Source organism: Mustela putorius, unplaced genomic scaffold (assembly GCF_011764305.1).
Source record: "Mustela putorius furo isolate JIRA1106 unplaced genomic scaffold, ASM1176430v1.1 tig00000275_pilon_pilon_pilon, whole genome shotgun sequence".
Taxonomy (NCBI): domain Eukaryota; kingdom Metazoa; phylum Chordata; class Mammalia; order Carnivora; family Mustelidae; genus Mustela; species Mustela putorius.
This window is the reverse complement of record NW_025421341.1, coordinates 2,499,892-2,518,835: the sequence shown is the minus strand read 5'-3', so window position 1 is coordinate 2,518,835 and position 18,944 is coordinate 2,499,892. Positions and strand designations below refer to the sequence as shown.

At 42.8% G+C, this 18,944-nt stretch overlaps 1 protein-coding gene across 4 annotated transcripts in view; it reads left to right on the top strand.

Moving 5' to 3' along the window:
- HECW2 (HECT, C2 and WW domain containing E3 ubiquitin protein ligase 2) overlaps window positions 1-18,944 on the top strand; it is a 224,044-nt gene that overhangs the window by 196,159 nt on the left and 8,941 nt on the right. For 3 of the 4 annotated variants that reach the window (XM_045078497.1, XM_045078499.1, XM_045078500.1), the window contains 7 exons: window positions 228-380; window positions 2,261-2,359; window positions 6,075-6,204; window positions 7,304-7,450; window positions 8,098-8,212; window positions 11,023-11,108; window positions 12,084-12,196. In XM_045078497.1, the coding sequence (XP_044934432.1) occupies window positions 228-380; window positions 2,261-2,359; window positions 6,075-6,204; window positions 7,304-7,450; window positions 8,098-8,212; window positions 11,023-11,108; window positions 12,084-12,196 (843 nt within the window). The remainder of the gene's footprint in view (window positions 1-227; window positions 381-2,260; window positions 2,360-6,074; window positions 6,205-7,303; window positions 7,451-8,097; window positions 8,213-11,022; window positions 11,109-12,083; window positions 12,197-18,944) is intronic. The other variant, XM_045078498.1, reaches the window with a different exon arrangement.

The following is an 18,944-nucleotide window of genomic DNA, read 5'->3' as shown; positions in this document are numbered from 1 at the left end:
TCTCAGTGGGAAGTCAGCTTGAGACTCTCTCCCTCCCTCTACTTCTGTTCCCCCCTGCTCCTGTACTCTTTCTCTCAAATGAATAAATAAATCTTTAAAAAAAAAAGTTTTTAACACTGAAAAAAATAAAGTTTAAATATCAAAAAAAAAAAGTTGAGCTCTGTAGAAAATATGCCCAATATATAGAAAAAATTATAACATTATTCTTTTTGTGGATTTTTTTAAAGGCTGGATTACAGTGGACCCTCCAGAGAATTTTTCTTCCTCGTATCCAGAGAACTCTTTAACCCATATTATGGCTTATTTGAATATTCAGCCAATGACACATACACAGTACAAATAAGTCCCATGTCTGCTTTCGTAGACAATCACCACGAATGGTAAGTATTTTTTTCCCCGACACTTTCCTTCAGTTGCTTTCTGTGATATTAGTTTTTATTGGAAGCCACATTTCTTTTAACGCTTTCCTCCTTGGAGAAAAACCTATTTTCAGTTTCATTTGACTCTTACTTTTGTTGTCAAATTTAAATATTAGGCATTCTCCAGGCTAGGATAGATTATATTCCAAAAGACCAATTTCAGGTGAACTGGGTAGAATTCAGAAGCTTTTCCCCCATTGGAAGGGAGTTCCAGATGATGTTAGGTTCCTGGCGGAGTCCCTAGACCCCTCTCTACACCCTTGGGCATCTCTGAATTCTGAGGTAGGGTGGGAGAAGGTCCTGTCCCGGAGGTCAGACAGCTTCTGGAGCACCCTTAAGGAAGTGGCCAACCCTGGGGTTGGGACAGAGCAGCTGGGACACTGGCTGAGGGGGTGATGGTATTCTAGTAGGAGGGAGTGGCAGGTCAAATGCCCTGGAGGAACTGATGGTAGACGAGAGCCCTGGCCGAAGGACATGGAGTGGTCACAGCAGTGACTTACCCTGTGTAGACGAGAGCCCTGGCCGAAGGACATGGAGTGGTCACAGCAGTGACTTACCCTGTGTAGACGAGAGCCCTGGCAGAGGACATGGAGTGGTCACAGCAGTGACTTACCCTGTAGCCACTGAAGTTTGTAGCCAGGCATTGCCCCTTTCCTAATTTTTCACACAAAATCATCCAGGAAAACTGGTGTAGGATTCCCCTCTGAAGATCGTTTATTCTAAAAATCCCAAATTGTTCTCTTTCCAAACATCCTTACATCTTTTCTAGTCCCTGCATTTATACGTGCTAAATATCTTTATAACCCCTTCTTTGCTTGCTCCTGCTTATTTCCACGGGGAGTAACAACAAAGACCGTAAGCAGGACTCGCGGGAGAAGCTTCTTCGGGCCATGAAGGTTAATACCGGTGGGCGGAAGGAGTTGACGTGTAGGACTTAGTCTTCAGAATAACCCCACGTAGCTGCAGTCTGCAGTCCTCGTAACTGAGTCTGTTGCAGTTGTGCTAAGTGAGGTGGACAAAGAGAAAAGCAAAGCTGCTGGATATTAATCTTAAACTGGCTACCTTATTCTGAAATTACAAATGGACTGTATGAAGCTCAACATGGATTTACACTTTTGGAAGACATTTGGACTTTCCTGAGGTAGAAACCACAGTACTTCTGAAAGAGAAAATAAAGGGACCTCTCAGCAGATCCAGTCATGACTGATATATTTAGCAAAGTTTCCAAAATGATTCAGAGTAGAATTGAGCTTTCAAATTTTAGAGAACCGAATGGCCCATGAGGAAACTCCCCCAGATGTTCACAAACATAATTCTTGGATGGTGACAATAATCAGCAGGGGTTTGAGAGAGAATAGAGATAGGAACCCTCTCACTCTGAGATGGGGCTTTTCCTCAAAAGGGGATTGCTCGTGGGTTTGTCTTAGAGAAATCCTGCTGATACTCATGCAAACAAGCCAGAAGGAGACTTTTTCCCCACCACCACTGGTTTCATTCTGTCATCTCTTAAAAGCGGCTTGGGGAAATTTCACAGGCCTGCTCTCGGGGAATCCATGGTGTCCCTGTGGGGTGCTCTATGGCGGATACTGTTGACATGAGACGGAGATGGAGCAGTAGCTCTCTAAATATCAGAGTAAAACAGCTTTTTTTCAAGTAGATGTGAATATTGGCCCAAGGGAGACCCAGGTTGCAATGCACTTGAACTCTCAGGGACCTCATGTAAGCAGAAAGTCTTAGACACACTTTCAGTGGTTAGACCTAGATCGCGTTTTAGAAAGCAGGTCGGACCACCTAGAAGCTGCTCCCTGATGTGCAAGCTGCCTTCTGCTCTTCCTTCACAGGTTCCGCTTCAGCGGGAGGATTCTGGGTCTCGCACTTATACATCAGTATTTGTTGGACGCCTTCTTCACTAGGCCCTTTTATAAAGCTCTTCTCAGAATGTAAGAGAATTTTGATTGCTTGTGTAATTAGCATGTAAGAATGCAGTATTTCTTTCATTAAAATGAAATATTTTATTTTTTCTTTTAGGGGCTTGTCATTTATGTGCTTAGATTTCTGAAACTAATGCGATTTCAAATATGGTTACTGTGTTTTTCCTGATCTTCTCCTTCTGTCTTGCCCCTAAAGTGTTAGTTTTGCTTTATTCCGGAAAGTTTATTCTCATTTGTTGCAACACATGTTTCTTCAAAACAACTGTACTTCAAATACAGTACTGGAATTCCTGTGGTATTAATGCTGATTATTAATAGAATAGTTGTGGGTTACTCTTGGTGACTCACAAACCCCTATCCTTTATGAGAAGCATTTTATATTTTGCTTTATGCAGACTTCATCTGCTAAGTTTTCATTCTCCTTTGTTTTGTTTTTGTCTTACTTTTTTGTTTGTTTGTTTGTTAGAGGTAGGCTGTCCCATATTTTTCCTGAGAAGACCTCCCTATATGCAAGACAGTAATTTAGGATGGCAGATGAAAATCTAGCATATCCAGAACCTTTTCTTCATCGTTACCACAACGAAAGATTGCAATTATTGTAAAATGTAGAGCAAACATTTCTGTCCTATAATCAGTAGTCATTTACAAGGCTGAACAGGAGAAGGCAACTGTCTAATAGGGGAGTAGTAGCTCAAACTTGCAGTGAGGAAGCACAGAATGACTGCTGGGTTCAGGCCAGCTCGTTCCCTGACCAAGGTCATGTACCTGCTTCAGTAAAATGGAAACCTAGACTTCAAATGAAAACAAAGTATTTCTAATGGGTTCTTAAGAGGGTCAGTAGGAAGGCTTTTGCTTTCCCCCCTTTTGGCGTCTGGGCAGATGAAACCCTGGGCAACTGGGCACTGTCCATCTGCCCCTCGGGTCCTCCCCGTCCCATTTTGCATCTTCTTTTTTTTTTTTTTTCTTGGGGCTCCTGGCAAGGAGCTTCTAGAGGAAGGGACAGTCTTAAGGGATGGGTACTGGGAGAAGAGCCCCATTTTGCATCTTTACCATGTCAGTCCTTCTCTCGTCTTCTCATCTATGTTTCCTGAAAGAGCAGTCTCTGCGATGTGCCCTCAACACACTTTGGCCTGGCTTCTTTCCCACCGGTAACCTATAGAAGCTTTTTTTTTTTTTTAAAGATTTTATTTTTATTTATTTGATGCAAAGAGAGAGCATAAGCTGGGGGAGCAGCAGGCAGAGGGAGAAGGGGAAGTAGACTCCCTACTGAGCAAAGAGCCCGATGTGGGATGCGGGGCTCGATCCCAGGATCCTGGGATCGTGACCTGAGCCGAAGCCTGTTGCTAACCAACTGAGCCACCCAGGCGCCCTCCGTAGAAGCTCCTGAAGAATGTCTTTCAGTCTCTGTCTTACTGGACCACTCTGCGGCTTCTGCTGTTGTTGAACACCCCCCACCCCAACCCCACGCACTTACTGTGAGTTGTTCCTCTACTGGTGTCCCTGAAAGTGTGCCTTCTCCTCTGGGCCTCATCACAGTTCACGGTGCCAGTACTCTCAGGTGACTGGTCGGAAATCAGGAGTCCCCCTCAGACAGAGGTGGAGGTGGCAAGCACGCGGCACCTACTCTACTCTTCCCTGCCTCCCACTCCATTGCTTTGGTGTAGTTCACAAATCGTTTATGGTCCTTTTTCCCACTGAACTCGTTGTGGCCTCAGGGAGTTCTTCAATTTACAGCCCTCAAGACTGGCAGTTAATCAGAGTTGGCTTGCAACACGAGTTCCTTCGCCACCCCTATTTTGATATCCTTCTTTATGCTCCCCAGAAAACCATTTACTAATGCCCATGCTTACCTCCTAAGTAAGTCTTAAATGCATCTTCTCCTGCCTACCCTTAATAGCTGTGCCCGAAATATGAAACTCTTGTTTTATTTTAGCCAGATTACCATAGCGGTCGACTAATTGTCTCCACCATCTAATATCCACTCTACTAACATATTAAGTAATTCTCTGTACCGTGACTTCCAGATAGAACAATTCAGAGTTACGTCTCACATCTGATCATGTCATTTCCTGTCCTAAAATCTTTTGGTAATTCTGAAGCACCAAGGTCCTTAAACTGACATCCAACCAAAACCTGGTCCCAGCAATCTTCCCACCTTCTGCAGACATTCTGTCTCGCGGTCAACACTCAATCGTCCCAGTATGCTTGCGTGTTCTCCACACTCCATGCCCTCCTACTTGGTTCATGTTGGTCTCTCCTTCCCCCTTCGTCCTGCTCCCCGTCTTCCTCCACTCCCCTTCACTTCTCCAGCTTTTCAAGAACCTACAAATTTTGATGTGGGTATTATCTACCTCAGAAGGGTTTTCCTGAATCTCCAGTTGAAGGAAATGTTCTGCATTCTTGCTGTGAGAGCTCCCTGTATCTACCTTATCTGGGCTTTTTTAAGTGGAGTGTAACATACATAGAAAAATACACACATTACAAGGGCTACCCACCCTCGGCTATCACCATCACCTTATATGAGTTTACCTCCTTGTGTGCCTGTCTCTCCAACCCGACCATTAGCTCCTTGAGGGCAGTAACTGTCAAGTAGCTGTTACGATGTCTGGCACATACTTGATGCCTAATAAATGGTTAGGTGGAACCAAGCAAAATGGTCTTTGAAGTTAGGCTGAAGGGAGGGAATTTGGAAACAAAGCAAAACAAAGCCAATCAATAGTTACCACTTTAAAATAGGACCATAAAATAATAATTCCACCTCTCTCTGTGTAGAAAAAAGAGAAGTATTGAAAACCATTATAATTGTAGAGAGATTCTGTGGCTTGCTGTTTTCAGAAACACAGAAAGAATAAGGACCATGAAGAAAAAGGGGACACAGGTGAATGTGGATCACAGAATCTAGTCCTTGAGAAAAAATAACAAAGTTAAAGTACAGCATTGAAACATACAAAAAATTTCAGATTGGGAGAACAATGTTTTTGTTGTTGTTGTTGTTGTTTTGTTTTTTAAAGATTTTATTTATTTATTTGACAGAGAGAAATCACAAGTAGATGGAGAGGCAGGCAGAGAGAGAGAGAGGGAAGCAGGCTCCCTGCCGAGCAGAGAGCCCGATGCGGGACTCCATCCCAGGACCCTGAGATCATGACCCAAGCCGAAGGCAGCGGCTTAACCCACTGAGCCACCCAGGCGCCCCCTTTTTTTTTTTTTTTAAGATTTTATTTATTTATTTGACAGAGAGAAATCACAAGTAGATGGAGAGGCAGGCAGAGAGAGAGAGAGAGGGAAGCAGGCTCCCTGCCGAGCAGAGAGCCCGACGGAGAACAGTGTTTTAAGGTAGTATAACCTAGCCAAACGAATCTGGAAGTCAAGTTGTCAACCAGAGTTCTAGTTCCTGCTCTGGCGTTAATCATGGATGACGATGGCGTTAATCGTGGGTAACTGGGAAAATGCAGCCACTCTCTGCACCCCAGTTCTGTGTCTGTAAAAGAAAGGATAGGCTGGTTGATTTAAGGCATTTTATATATCCAGATTTTAAAATCTTATACCAGATTTCTGAATTATTTAGCTAGTCTGGTTACTGAATTTGACTAAGAACGTTGCAGGAATCACCGTTCATTTAGTTGATCTTGTTCTTGCCTTTAATTCTTGGTACCTCTCCTCGTGTCTTTGGCATTTGGCTGATAGTCATACCTACATATCTGTTTCTGTCTGTCTGTCGTCTTAGTCTGTGTGACCTGAGTGATCTAGAATACCTTGACGAGGAGTTCCATCAGAGCCTGCAGTGGATGAAAGACAATGACATCCATGACATCCTGGACCTTACATTCACTGTGAATGAAGAAGTTTTCGGGCAGGTCTGTGACTCACTGGTGACTAAGTGTGATAATCAAAGACTGATGGTTGGTGAAGAATTAATTCAGTGGCTAAGATCGTGCACTTACTTATTTGTGGCTTGTCGGGTGGTTTCAATCTAGGTCTGCGTACAGTTATAGTAATTTTGGTTACAAAAATTATTTTAATGCCAGCTACAGACGAAGGTGTTCTGATTTATAGATTGTGGTAACTGTGTGTTATAAGCTATATAACTATTTGTGTGTTAGAAGCAATCTTTTATTTCCAACTAAAATATCCAGATAAGATGTGTTGGAATTGTCTTGTATAAAGCATAGCTTCTAAAAGTCCATGCTACCCCAGAGTTGAATATTCAGTTATTTAATTGACATTTGTACTTAACTCTCACTCATATTTAAGAATGGAAATTGGTTGTTTCAAAGCTGAAGGAAGGTAAATAATGTTTTGGTGAAGGTTTGAAATCATATCGGTTTTTTCCCAAAGTTGGTGGAAGGATTGGTTTTAAAAGATCTCTTTCAGAAATTGTAAACTGGTTCATACGTAATATTCTTATTTAGACATCAGTATTTGGCTGGTCTTCTAAATTTCGTGTTGGAAAAGAAGTTCTCAATTTAACATTCACTTGAATGTAATTCTGCTTCATTAAAGTAAATCTTTACTTAAATATTGGCTTTCTATATGTAGTTGATTCTGAACCCTAACAGAACTTACGAAAATATGTTTTTGCCAAACATTCAAATAGCAGTGGGCCAGAATCTGGAACCTACTGATTTTCATTGGAAAGCCTTACTTGTTTAGTCAGGGTTTAAAACTTAACCTTCAGTACTTACGGTACATCAATTTTTAACTACTGAGGCTTTCAGATATCAGCTCAATGCCTGGTTTTTCCACAGTGCCTGGGCTCTGTGTGGCTCCATGGGGCACCTCCCCTGGCACTCCCCCCCACACACACCCGCCGGCTGCCTGTGGGCTGTGCCGGGCCAAGGCCAGGCCAGGTAGCTGGCTGGCTGATTTCCGCTCACTGGGAGCAGTGTTCTTCTCACATCAAGAATGTTGCTTTATGTTCAGCCCTTTTTTATTTATTTATTTTTTTGATTTCAGATAACCGAACGAGAATTAAAACCAGGGGGTGCCAACATCCCAGTCACAGAGAAGAACAAGAAGGAGTATATCGAGAGAATGGTGAAGTGGCGGATTGAGAGGGGCGTCGTGCAGCAGACGGAGAGCCTAGTGCGCGGCTTCTATGAGGTGAAGCCGGCACGAGTGGGCTTGTGCGGCGGGGACTCTGGGGTACCGCAGTCCCTCTGACTGCGCTCTCTGTGCGGTATTTCCCTTCTTCTCTTGGTGGATTTACTACTGCTCTTTCGATTTAAAAACTCCAGTATATTTTTAATATGTTTCAAGAAGACGAAAAAGCCTTAATGCCCTGTTAGAAGAGCTCACTGAATTAAAATGATCGGAAATCAGGTAGCATTTCGCGATTTAATGACCACTAACAGCATTGAAGTGGTAGGTCTTACTCGTGCTTAGATGTGGGTAATCACATATCTGTGTGATATGTGAAACGATGGTATCTAGGGTTCAGATGAGTTGTTACAAATACTCCATGTGACTTCCTGCGGAGGAGCACTGGACTTTTTTTCAAGGAGAAAAACAAACCGGATTCACCAGTGGTCAGTTTTGTAAAATCAAAATTCTGTTGAGGAAAAGATCATCCATATTGTACTAAAATACCTTGTATTTGTTGAGAGCTTTACAGTTTTCAAAGTGCCTACACGGAGTGCTTCCAGAACATTCCTCAACCTCCTTGTGTGTTCCTTTTCTGATGAGGCTTAATGGTAGCTGAGATTTCTCCTGATTCATAAGCCATGCCCTGCATTCTTTTTATTCCACAGGTGGTGGATGCCAGGCTGGTGTCTGTTTTCGATGCAAGAGAACTGGAACTGGTCATCGCAGGCACAGCCGAGATCGACCTGAGTGACTGGAGAAACAACACAGAATACAGAGGAGGTGAGATGTGGTTGAGAGATGGCTGGACTTTTAGTTTCACACTGAGGGGAAGCAGATGGTTAGCGCGCCAGTCTCAGAATCCAGGACGGGCAGAGTACTTTGTACTCTAATCATAGGTCTGCTGCAGTCTCCTCTGAGACCTTGGGCAAGGTACGTTCTCGTCTGCTCCTGGTTACCTCATCTGTCAAGTGGAGGAGGGACTGTTTACACCTCCTCTGAGGATGTCATAACTCCTAATTGTTGTGAAGAAACGTGACCATGGGAACACTAAGTAATTGTTTTATGGTGTTGTGAGGGAAGCCCTGAGGAGCTCACGTCCAGCTGGTCAAAATCCCACCTCTCTCCCTTCCTTCGAAACCTTGAAGTCACACACCCTCTGGGCCTCCTAACGCGCAAACACAGTTTTTCTACATTTCACTAAACTACTTTCAGTTATAATTCACTGTTGAAACACATAAATGGAATCAGACATGGTTCTCAATATTCAAGATGTTTATTGAAAAGGCCTTTCTAAATTCAAGCATTAAGTTCAACTGAAAAGGAAGCTCTACTAGAAGATTATTTAAAACATTTATATGACAGTTCACCACATGGGAAGCTTCACAAGTGGTATTTCTGTACATCACTATACATTTTCAATTAGTAATTGCGCTTAAAACCATTGGATTTGATCCTGAGTTGGGACACTTTGAAAGGGACCTGATGACAATCCAGAGTTAAAGTTTTTATTCCATACCTTAAAGCAAAGAAAGAACACATTTTCTGAAATTTATTGCAGGGGGACAGTTTTTGACAAAGAGCAATTGTTTTTGTTTTGATTTTGGATTTTGGTTTTTAACTCAGCTCAGAAAGTAAGAGGTTAGCAGTAGTTCTGAACTTGGGAGTGAAAAATACAAACTTTAAGTCACTGAATTAATCACTCAGCAGAAGAGACTGAAAGCGGAACATATCTCCAGTTATCTGTACATGGAAACAGAGATTTCAAAACACCTTTTCAAGTGTGGAGTTAGAATGAAAATACCTTAACATTTGCTAACTTGCTTTTGTTCTTGCCTTGGCCCCTCCAGCTCCTCGCCTGCCGTGGGCTGGCCTCGCTCGCCCGCTCTCTCGGAAAGGCCGCATTAAGTTGCAGTCTCTCTTGCTGCTATTTCTGAAACCAATTGCTGCGGTGTGTCTCTTCCAGCTGGCCCCATGTATAATCCATATACAGCCTTGGTCATTATAACTTTGTTAACCAAATTCTTTTTATGAACTAGAGCACAGCTTCTCCAGCACGCTGTCAAACTTGCATCTTACCATAAATCTCATTAGCTCTTCCCCGCCAGGAAATTCTAATAGCAATGCTGTTCATCCAGTCAGCCACTTTGCATTTATATGCTGTAAGCTTTTATTTGCTGTATGTGTCTAATCGAGTCCCCGTTTCCATGGTTATTGTAAATCTTGCCAAACGACATCCTTGGGAAGACAGTGCTCCGGAGGGAGGCAGGGGAATGGCTGAGACGCCCAGCTGTTTGCTAACCCAAGTCGCTGGCACTGAACGAGGAGGCAGCCTGCTGCCACTGCCGTATGTTCACAAGGCAGCTGTTGATAGAGAATCTGAAGAGACATTTCTGTCCTCCTCCGAAAGGTTGGGTGCAGACAGCAAAGCAGAAGCCAAAAGGGGCCAGTTCATAAGGTCAGACAAGCTATAAAGAGCCAACGTACTTAAAGATGAGAAAACTGTTTGCTTAGCACCAACGAGCTCATCTCTGCCAAGTGGATGTGGAGCCTATAAATCTCCGTGTCCAATAGAAGCACATTTACCCTTCACCTGGATCCCTTTCTTGGGAATCCAAGATGCAGAGGCCACTCAGCATCACTGATCAAATGATAAACAGGAAGGCAAAATCTCCCCCAAACTCTACAGCCACTGAAACACACGAGCATTGAATTAATTTAATTCAAATTAAAATCATTTTTTACTTACCTTTGCTTTGGATTTATTTCCGCTGACTTAGAATTAGAGGGGCTGTGTCACTAGTGTCAGTGAACCGGTTTGGATCACTAATTGTTCCTTAATCCTTGTCAGCTCTCTCTCTGAACTTAAACTTCCTTCACTGAAAGATTTTGGAATCTTCAATATTGCCTTAATCCACCCTGGGGATGATACTTTTGACATTTTATTAAATTCTACTAAAATACGGGATTAAAAATAACACTTAGATTAAGGATTATATGGGATTTATTAGTTGAAGAAATTAAAGTAATAAAATTACTTTTGCCTTTTCATTAGTAAAAAGTGATTTGATTTAAAAATCTGAACATTGTATGTAATTTTAAAATAGTTTGCAATTACATATTTGTGTAATTATTTGACGATTGTATCTCTCCTTTACCAGAAGCCCTGTAATCTGTCTTCTTTGCCTCTGTTACCTCCAAGCTTACTATAGTGCTTGTTCTAGCGATACTTGAAAATTTCTTCAATGAATGACCAAAAGAGTTATTCATTTCCAGTCACGGCAATCATCTTTTTCAGAAATGATATGGTTAAAATAACAACTTTGTTGTTCTTCTTCCCACTTGTTTTATTTACTGACCACTAAATGGAAACAGAGACCTCCTAGCTTCATTTAGTGTTGTTTTTGTTTGACTTTTGACACTCATGTGATCATATTTACAATGTTATTCCTTAGTCTTAAACGATAAACAACCTTTAAAGAATCCGAGATGATGATTTATGTCTGGAGGTCTTTTGTTGACGCGTCATGCTGTCCTGTCATCCTAACACAGAAAAGTTAGAGTAACGTGGGCCTTCCTGTTTGGGTCAATAGGGTATCATGACAATCACATTGTAATCCGGTGGTTCTGGGCCGCAGTGGAAAGATTCAACAATGAACAACGGCTGAGGTTGTTACAGGTAAGATGCCACTAGTTAATATTTTTAATGCATTAATGCAATTATTGTTAGAATTGCATATTTTTTATAAATGCTGAGTACTCAGTAATTATACCCTGTGCTTATCTGCAAATGAGGGATACATTATTTCAGACTCTCCTGATTGCGTGGTTCTGTTGCTCCATTGCTACGCAGAACATCCCCGACCAAGTCCAAGTATTTCATTAAATTTTGAGTACGTAGCAACTCTAGTCCAAGAATCCCAGGAGAAACACCGGCTTCGGGGCCGTCAGTCCCTTCAAGAGGTCCCAGGGCACTCTGCAGGGCCACATCCCGAACAACAGAAAGTGGGTTTTCAGTCCCTTAGGAGGTAACCAAGTCTGTGATAAAGAATCCTTTCTTTTCTTCCATCTAACTTTCCGCAAATTTGAGATAACAGTGAAGTTCAGGGACACTGGAAAAACCAGCTCATAATTTTCTTGCAGTGCTTATAATGCCACGGCAATTGCTGGTTTATTGCAGCCAGAGAAATATCAAACACGAGCAAGCCTTCTGGGTACTTGGGCTCAGACTTATGAGGAGACTGGGTCTTTGCTCCTTTGGATCAAGGATCTGGTCCTACCTTTACTCACCTTGAGCTGATTGGGGACTGATGCTCAGCAGACTTAGGTCAATTGACACTTTATGAATCTGTAGCAGGAAATGGACCCAGTTTAGTCTTCTCTGCTGGTTAGCTGTACAGAATGCCTTATCCGCTACAAGCCCTCCGCATTCCCTTTTCCTTTTTATTTCACTCTCCTTCCTTAGCATTCCCGAGCTCTTTGTCAAAATTCCTGTGTTCGGTTGTCCCACACCCACTGAGTGTAGCCTTCGGGCTCTCCCACCAGTGACAGCCCACTGCTCTTCCTGAAGCGCCTTGCGTGTGAGTGATGCCCTGTGGCTCGTAGTGGCTAGTCTCTTGGTTTCACCATGTCCTTCTGTTTTCTTGGTGGACAGTTTGTCACAGGCACGTCCAGCATTCCCTATGAAGGCTTTGCTTCTCTCCGAGGGAGTAATGGCCCAAGAAGGTTCTGTGTGGAGAAATGGGGGAAAATCACTGCTCTTCCCAGGTAAGATATAAAACATTTCTTTCCTGTCACTACGGTATTCTAGGGAGACCTTTAACTTATGTATGTATTGATTAATTACTGTTTTATGTTAAAATTTTGGGAGGGCGGAAAAAATATTTTAGAATGAATTTATCTTTGATCACCTTTCTATATGGAGGAGTAAAAAATCTTCCTGTCGCACTTAAAATGCATATATACATATCATTGTCTTCTTTTTTTATTGAAGTGAAATTGACCCATGCTGTTACAGTAGTTTCCAGTGTACAACATAGTGATTTGACAAGTCTGTATGTTACGCTGTTATGCTGTGTTCACAAGTGCAGTTACTGTCTGTCCGGATACATCATACTTACAATGTCATTGACAGTATTCCCTCTGGGTGCTTTCCATTCTCATAACTTATTCTTTCAGTAACTCCAAACCTGTATCTCCCTCTCCCCTTCTCCCATTTTGACCACCCTCCATTCCCCCCTCCCTTTGGCAACCGTAAGTTTGTTCTCTGTCTTGGTGAGTCTCTTTCTGCTTTGTATTTGTTTATTCATTTTTGTTTTTTAGATTCCCACAGATAAGTGAAATCATAGGGTATTTGTCTTTCTCTCTCTGACTTATTTCACTTAACAAGATACTCTGGGTTCATCCGTGTTGTTGCAGATGGTAAGATCTCATCCTCTTTATGGCTGTGTAACATCCGTGCGCGCATGTGTTTGTGCGCATGTGTGTGCGATACGAGCACACCCCACCTCTTCTTTATCCCTTCATCCGTCAGTATGGATTGCTTCCATATCTTGGCTTTTATAAATAGTGCCGCAGTAAACATCGGGGTGCATATATCCTTTTGAAATAGTGTTTTCATTTTCTTTGGGTAAAAACCCAGTAGTGGAATTACTGGATCACATGGTATTTCTCTTTCCAGTTCTTTGAGGAGTCTCCAAGTCTCCTCCACAGAGGCTGCGCAAGTTTGCACTCCCACAAGCAGTGCCCAGTGGTTCCTTTTTCTCCTCATTCTTGCCAACACTTACTATTTTTGTCTTTTTTATTTTAACCATCCTGACAGGTGTAATGTGGTGTCTCATTATGGTTTTGATTTCCATTTCCCTGAGGATGAGTGATGTTGAGCATGTTTTCATGTGTCTCTTGGCCATCTGTGTGTCTTCTTTGGAAGAATCTCTCTTCAGGTCCTTGGCGCATTTTTAATCGGGTTATTTATGTTTTTTGGTTTTGAGTTGTATAATTTCTCTCTATATTTTGGCTATTAAGCTCTTATCAGATATATCATTTACAAATATCTTCTCTTATAATACAAAATGGATCATAACCAAAGCATTTGTTAACTTTAGTAAAACAACGTTGGTCATCACATTCTGGCTTCTTAGGATTACAGCTGAAAAATTTAGATGTTAAATGAAGCGCTTATTTTGTGTTTATATTAATAACTATTTAGAATCCCTTCTCTAGAAACTGCCATTGTGGTTTTGAAAGAATACAAAATCCTGTTACTGTCCTCTGTGCCTCCTTGGCTTAGACAGCACACACCTCCGTTCCATGCGCATGCTCTCTGCCTCGACTTCTCACTCATGATAAGATGATGCATTTCCCTGGAGTGGCAGAAAATTACTTCGCTACGACTAATAAATGTAAAACTGTAAGGTGGTAGTTGTGGTCTTCCTAAGTGGCATTAGGTACCCGAAGATGTCATCCTGAGTTGGTTTTTTTTTTTAAGTAAAAGCGACTTTGAGAAAACTATTAACAAGAATTTCTTCTTAGCGATCACAGAACACTGTTTCTTAAGGATTATGTTCTAAGCCCCAGCACATGACAAGTGGGGCGCTGAAAGTACCCATACAGACAGCAGTGAACGGCGCAAGCTCTGGGCTGGTCGCAGCCTCCCCAGTCTCCTCGGGTACATGTCCATCTGGGAACAGAGGCACTACATCCGGACACCTACGTATTACCCGGCATACCCGATGTTCCAAATTTGGGAGACTGTAATTTTATTATTTAAAGAAATATGTTTATGTATTCCTGAATCACCCCCCTACACACACAGCACACAACTTAAACACATAAGCAGATTCACACTTCCCGATGAAGGCTTCTCATCTTTCTGAGGAACTCCAGCATCAGCATCAAGAGGCAGGAAAGGGCAGATGAATTGGGTCCCCTTTCTCTTGAAATCTGTTTTTCTGAAGATTTGCTTTTGTAAAGTAGATGGAATAAACTGCACCAATAAGCAGATGTATCGGTTGTTCACACTTAATCACTACGATTTTCATAGAACCTGGTGAGCAGAGAACGGTGCTATGGTGTGGACATAAAACCTAGCTTCGGAGAGACTGGACCATCCCCCTCGCCGTGGGGTCTTGGAGAAGTCGCTTCATCTTGCTGAGCCTCAGTTTCCTTGTTAACCTTGTAGGCTGGTAATCCTGAGGACTAAATGAAGTAGTTCATGTCAAGCAGTCAGTGCTGACCCTGGCTCTGAGTAAGCATCCAGTTAGTAGTGGCAGCATATGCCAGGTGGTAACATACTGGAGTGAGCACAGGGCTGGGAGCTAGAGGACCTGGGTTTGGGCCTGCCTCTGCCACCAACTAACTCTGGAACCGGAAAATCTCTTGATGTGCAAAAGGCCAGGGAGAGGGGGTGGTGTGTTAGGTTTGGCTGAGCAAGAAGTGAGAAGCACAGGTTGGAGAAAATGTTGAGGGTCAGACTGGATTCACTCTCTGCTTCCCCCGAGAGCTCCGGGAAGTCCACGTGCTGACTCATCACAGATGACGGTGTTCTCACTATTGTTACACACTCACGGTTGGGCAACGGGCGTTGTTTCTTCCTTTCTTTATTCTGACCCAAGGTTGGTTCTACATTCCTAGTTTTACCCACGTTGTAAAAAAACATAAACAAAGATGATAGGAAGCACATCAGGCAAGCAGACTATTTTCCTAGCTTGTCTATAACAAGGCCTAACTTCTCAGATCTGACTGGGAGGGAGAGCTCTCTGGCTGTTCTGGTTCACAGCCGCTTACCTAGTGGAGAGGTATGGGAGGCCCGGGCTATCTGGTCCTCAGCAGCAGGCCAGATCCGCCTCGGAAGAAGAGGAGTAACAATGCTGTGCTCACAAAGTGTGTGGCAAGTTGGTGAGAAGGTGCCTATGAGAGCCGAGGAATGAGAAGAGCTTTGTTCTTTTAGCCCCGGATCCTGACTCTTCTGTAGCCCAGCCTACGGCTATAGCTATGAGAATTTGCTGCACAAAAAAAGTACACTTGGAGGAAAGACATAAAAAGAAGAACTTCAATGCATGACCACATAGTGTTATCAGAAGCGATTTCTTCGCTGGTGACATTATCATCATCCTTCATGAAATGGGGGGTGTTACTTAAGTGTAAAAAAGACCTCCAAGGGCGGAGATGACTTCGGCCTTTTCTCCTACCATCAAAGTAGATTCCCTGAAGCCATTTTTCCTGCTATTTCCTGATAGGTTCAAGTCGCAGAGCTAAAGAGCCGGTCTGTCTCATGCTGGGCAACCCCAGAGTATTTCTTTTTCTGATTAATGAGACAGTGTTTGACGTGTAAAATAGGACATTGAACAGACCGGAGACAAAACAGGTGGCTGTCCTTCTCAGTGACAAAATGCATTCTCTGAGCAGTCTGGCCTCGCCTCGTGTCAGGCAGGGGAAGCTGCACCCCAGAGAGCTGGAAGTGGGGCGGGCACTCCTGGCAAACAGGAGGGCATCCTAGTCTTTCTAGACATGGGTGATTGAGGCCCTTTCAACCTTTCTAGCAAGCAGATGTGAGTCTTATTTTCTAAGATTCCCTGGTCTCGCTTTGTGGTAGCCCTACTCACACTGTGGGCCAAGAAGTGTAGGAAAGTATATAGGGTTGTCTGAAGCCGGCACTTGCTGAATCCGTGGCTCTTTTTCCTCTCTTCGTGGTGGTGACGAAACTAGAGAGCCAGACGATAAAGACTGATGGAGGCAGACGGGTGTCTCCACAGAGGCTTAGGGCCTGAACACATTGCTGGACTCCCTCCACTTGTGGTTGGTACTTAGCTCTGGATTTTGCATTTCTGTAGATTTCCCATCCCCCAGGGCTCCGAAGGACTTAGGAGACCGTCCGTTCACGTTATAGCAGTTGCTCTTCAGCATCCGACAAACAGGAGGCTACCGTGCCAGCCTGGAAAATGCAGGGCAAGTACTCTCTGCCAGCACAGTATGGAGTTTATATATGTTCATCTCTGAGGGTTCTTGCCAAGTGGGGTGATGTGGCCGAGGAGTTGGAGAGCTGCAGTAATGGAGTGGGTGATGGTTTTGTCGAAGGAGGAAACTTCTTGAAAATGGCTGCGTCTGGAAATTATTATGAACGAAATGCAGACCCAAACTAAGAAATAAGCAAGAATTAATTATGAAATGGGTGTCTCGGGAAGATAGTTTTTCTCATGGACTGGAACTTTAAAAAAATATTTTTTTAAAGATGTAACTTTTTTCATTTTTAAAACTATGCTTTTTATTCTTATGAAAAGTTTTTACCAAAAAAAAAAAAAAAAGCCAAGAAATTCTTGTTCTCCTCAGGAAGACCGTCCATGCTGCCGCTCCCGGTGCATCTGTCACTCTGCCATGTCTTATTTCCCTCATAAGACTTACCTCAGTTTGATCATTCTGTTTAGTTATTGGTTTACTTGCTGATTACCCATCTCTTCCTCTGGGATCTAAACCCGTGAGAACAAGGACTCTGGGAATTGAGTGTGGCTTTGCCCTAGTGTGGAGCCCTGGCACGTCATTTGTACTCGATGAATACGTTCTTAGGGAATTCTTCAACTTGGGTTATGACTATGGATCACTGCAGACAACATATACCAAAATCACTTTAGTATCTCTGTACTCTCATCGGAGCAAGTAAAGTAAATGCGAGTCATTACTTCACAAAGCAGTCTTGAGAATGAACGCGGATAATGCAGGCTAAGGGCTTAAAATGAGGCCTAACACATCATCCAGCAAATTCGGCCATTATTACTCTTGTTCCCGATACATACTTTGCAGAGCTGGCTTGGTATTTTACCATCTTTAGGTATGCAAGAAATGTGCTATATCAACCCAAGATATTTATATGTTTGTTTGGACTTCAAGACTTTTCGTCCTGGAACCGTTCCTTACTGAGTTTTCTTCTATGGGGTTTAAATTCTTACGTTTGACAAGGATGTTGTCTTCATATTTTCCCAGAGCCACCCACGGGCAAAGAAGTTATCTGCCCATACTGCATAGTTGGGACAGTTCCTTCCGCTCTTACCCCTGGATGCAGGACTTCCCGCTGTGGGGTCATTCCAAACTGTATTTCTAAGTGCAAGTACATTTTAACCAAGGTGACCTAGTGAAATCAGCATAAGACGTTAGTTAGTAGATAAGATTCCTCTAAAAAAGCCTTCTGATATCCATGCATTAGTATGTACAAAACCTTCTGGGAAATATAAATTGATCTCTGTCCGTGTGGGTCTTAACAGATGGAAGTAATAAAGGAGTTTGAATGAACAGAAAACCAACGTCATTGGCCACCAAATGGTATATATGACAGCTGAGGGATGGAGATGGTACAGGCCAGAATTCCCTTCCCTTGATTGGCATTTATGGAACACCTGGTGAGGAACTTTGTACCACCACGGGTTACACAAATATTTATGAACTGGTCTTAGCAGAAATTCCTGCTTTAAATATCATGGCCTAAGAAGATATTAATGGTAATATTAGAGAAATTATGAATATTTTAATAATCGTAATGGAAATTTTACCTTTATTAGTGTTTCTAAATCTATCTAGGCTAACGGCACAATCCCTGGATTACTTTAATTGAACTTTATCTTTCTGTGCCATTGGGAACTTTGAATTTCTCATGCTGATTACAAACGCTGAATCCATCATGTAGCTCCCACCCGTTTCATATGTCCCCTGCTTTGTTGAGTGGTACCTCTGCCATCTGACTCCCCGTAGCTAGTCACTGGCTACCTTTCATCCACGGAAGAAATGGAAGAGGTCTTTGCATGAACACACCTTACTTCCTGATGTGGTCTTGCCTCCCTAACTGGCTTGTGGTCCAGCCTTGGCTACTGTCACTCAAGTACTTTACTTCTCAAGTTTCCTGAGGATGTGGAGTTTCCCCATACTCTGGGGCAGTCTGCTAGGAACATCCTTCTCCTTGTAGTTTATCCAGAAAAATCTTATACATCTACACATCCTTCAAGGCACAAATAAGGTCCACTTAAAGCCTTTCTGACTCTGCTGAGCAGACTTATAACTCAGTATATTAAAATTGTGTACAAGGCCACTTGTATGGATCTTTTGAATTAATTAGACAAAGGTGTCTTGCAGTCTTGTAGAGAAATGCGGCCCTGAGTCAGGGCTCAGGATTTGGTGAACAGAGCCAAAGGCAGCCTGGATTTTGGTGCCCCCTCTCCCCAGTCAGATCCCCTAGTACAGGGTACAGACCGCACAAGCTGTAGGGGGTCCATTTGCTTGCACATTTTGATGCCAGAACGTAAACTCTCCTCGTGGCCAGAGGCCAGGCTTTTCTTTCTCATCTGCTAGGGGACAGCTCAATGCCTGGCATGAAATATGAGCTCAGTAAGTATTTGTTCAGTGAATGAAGGACTAAATGAAATGTTGTGCAAATTGAAAAATTAATTTTTAATTGTCAGAGCACTTTGTATGAGAAAGACAAGGTTTCAAATATGGCACCTTCGAGGGGAGAAATCATAAAAGATGTTCTATA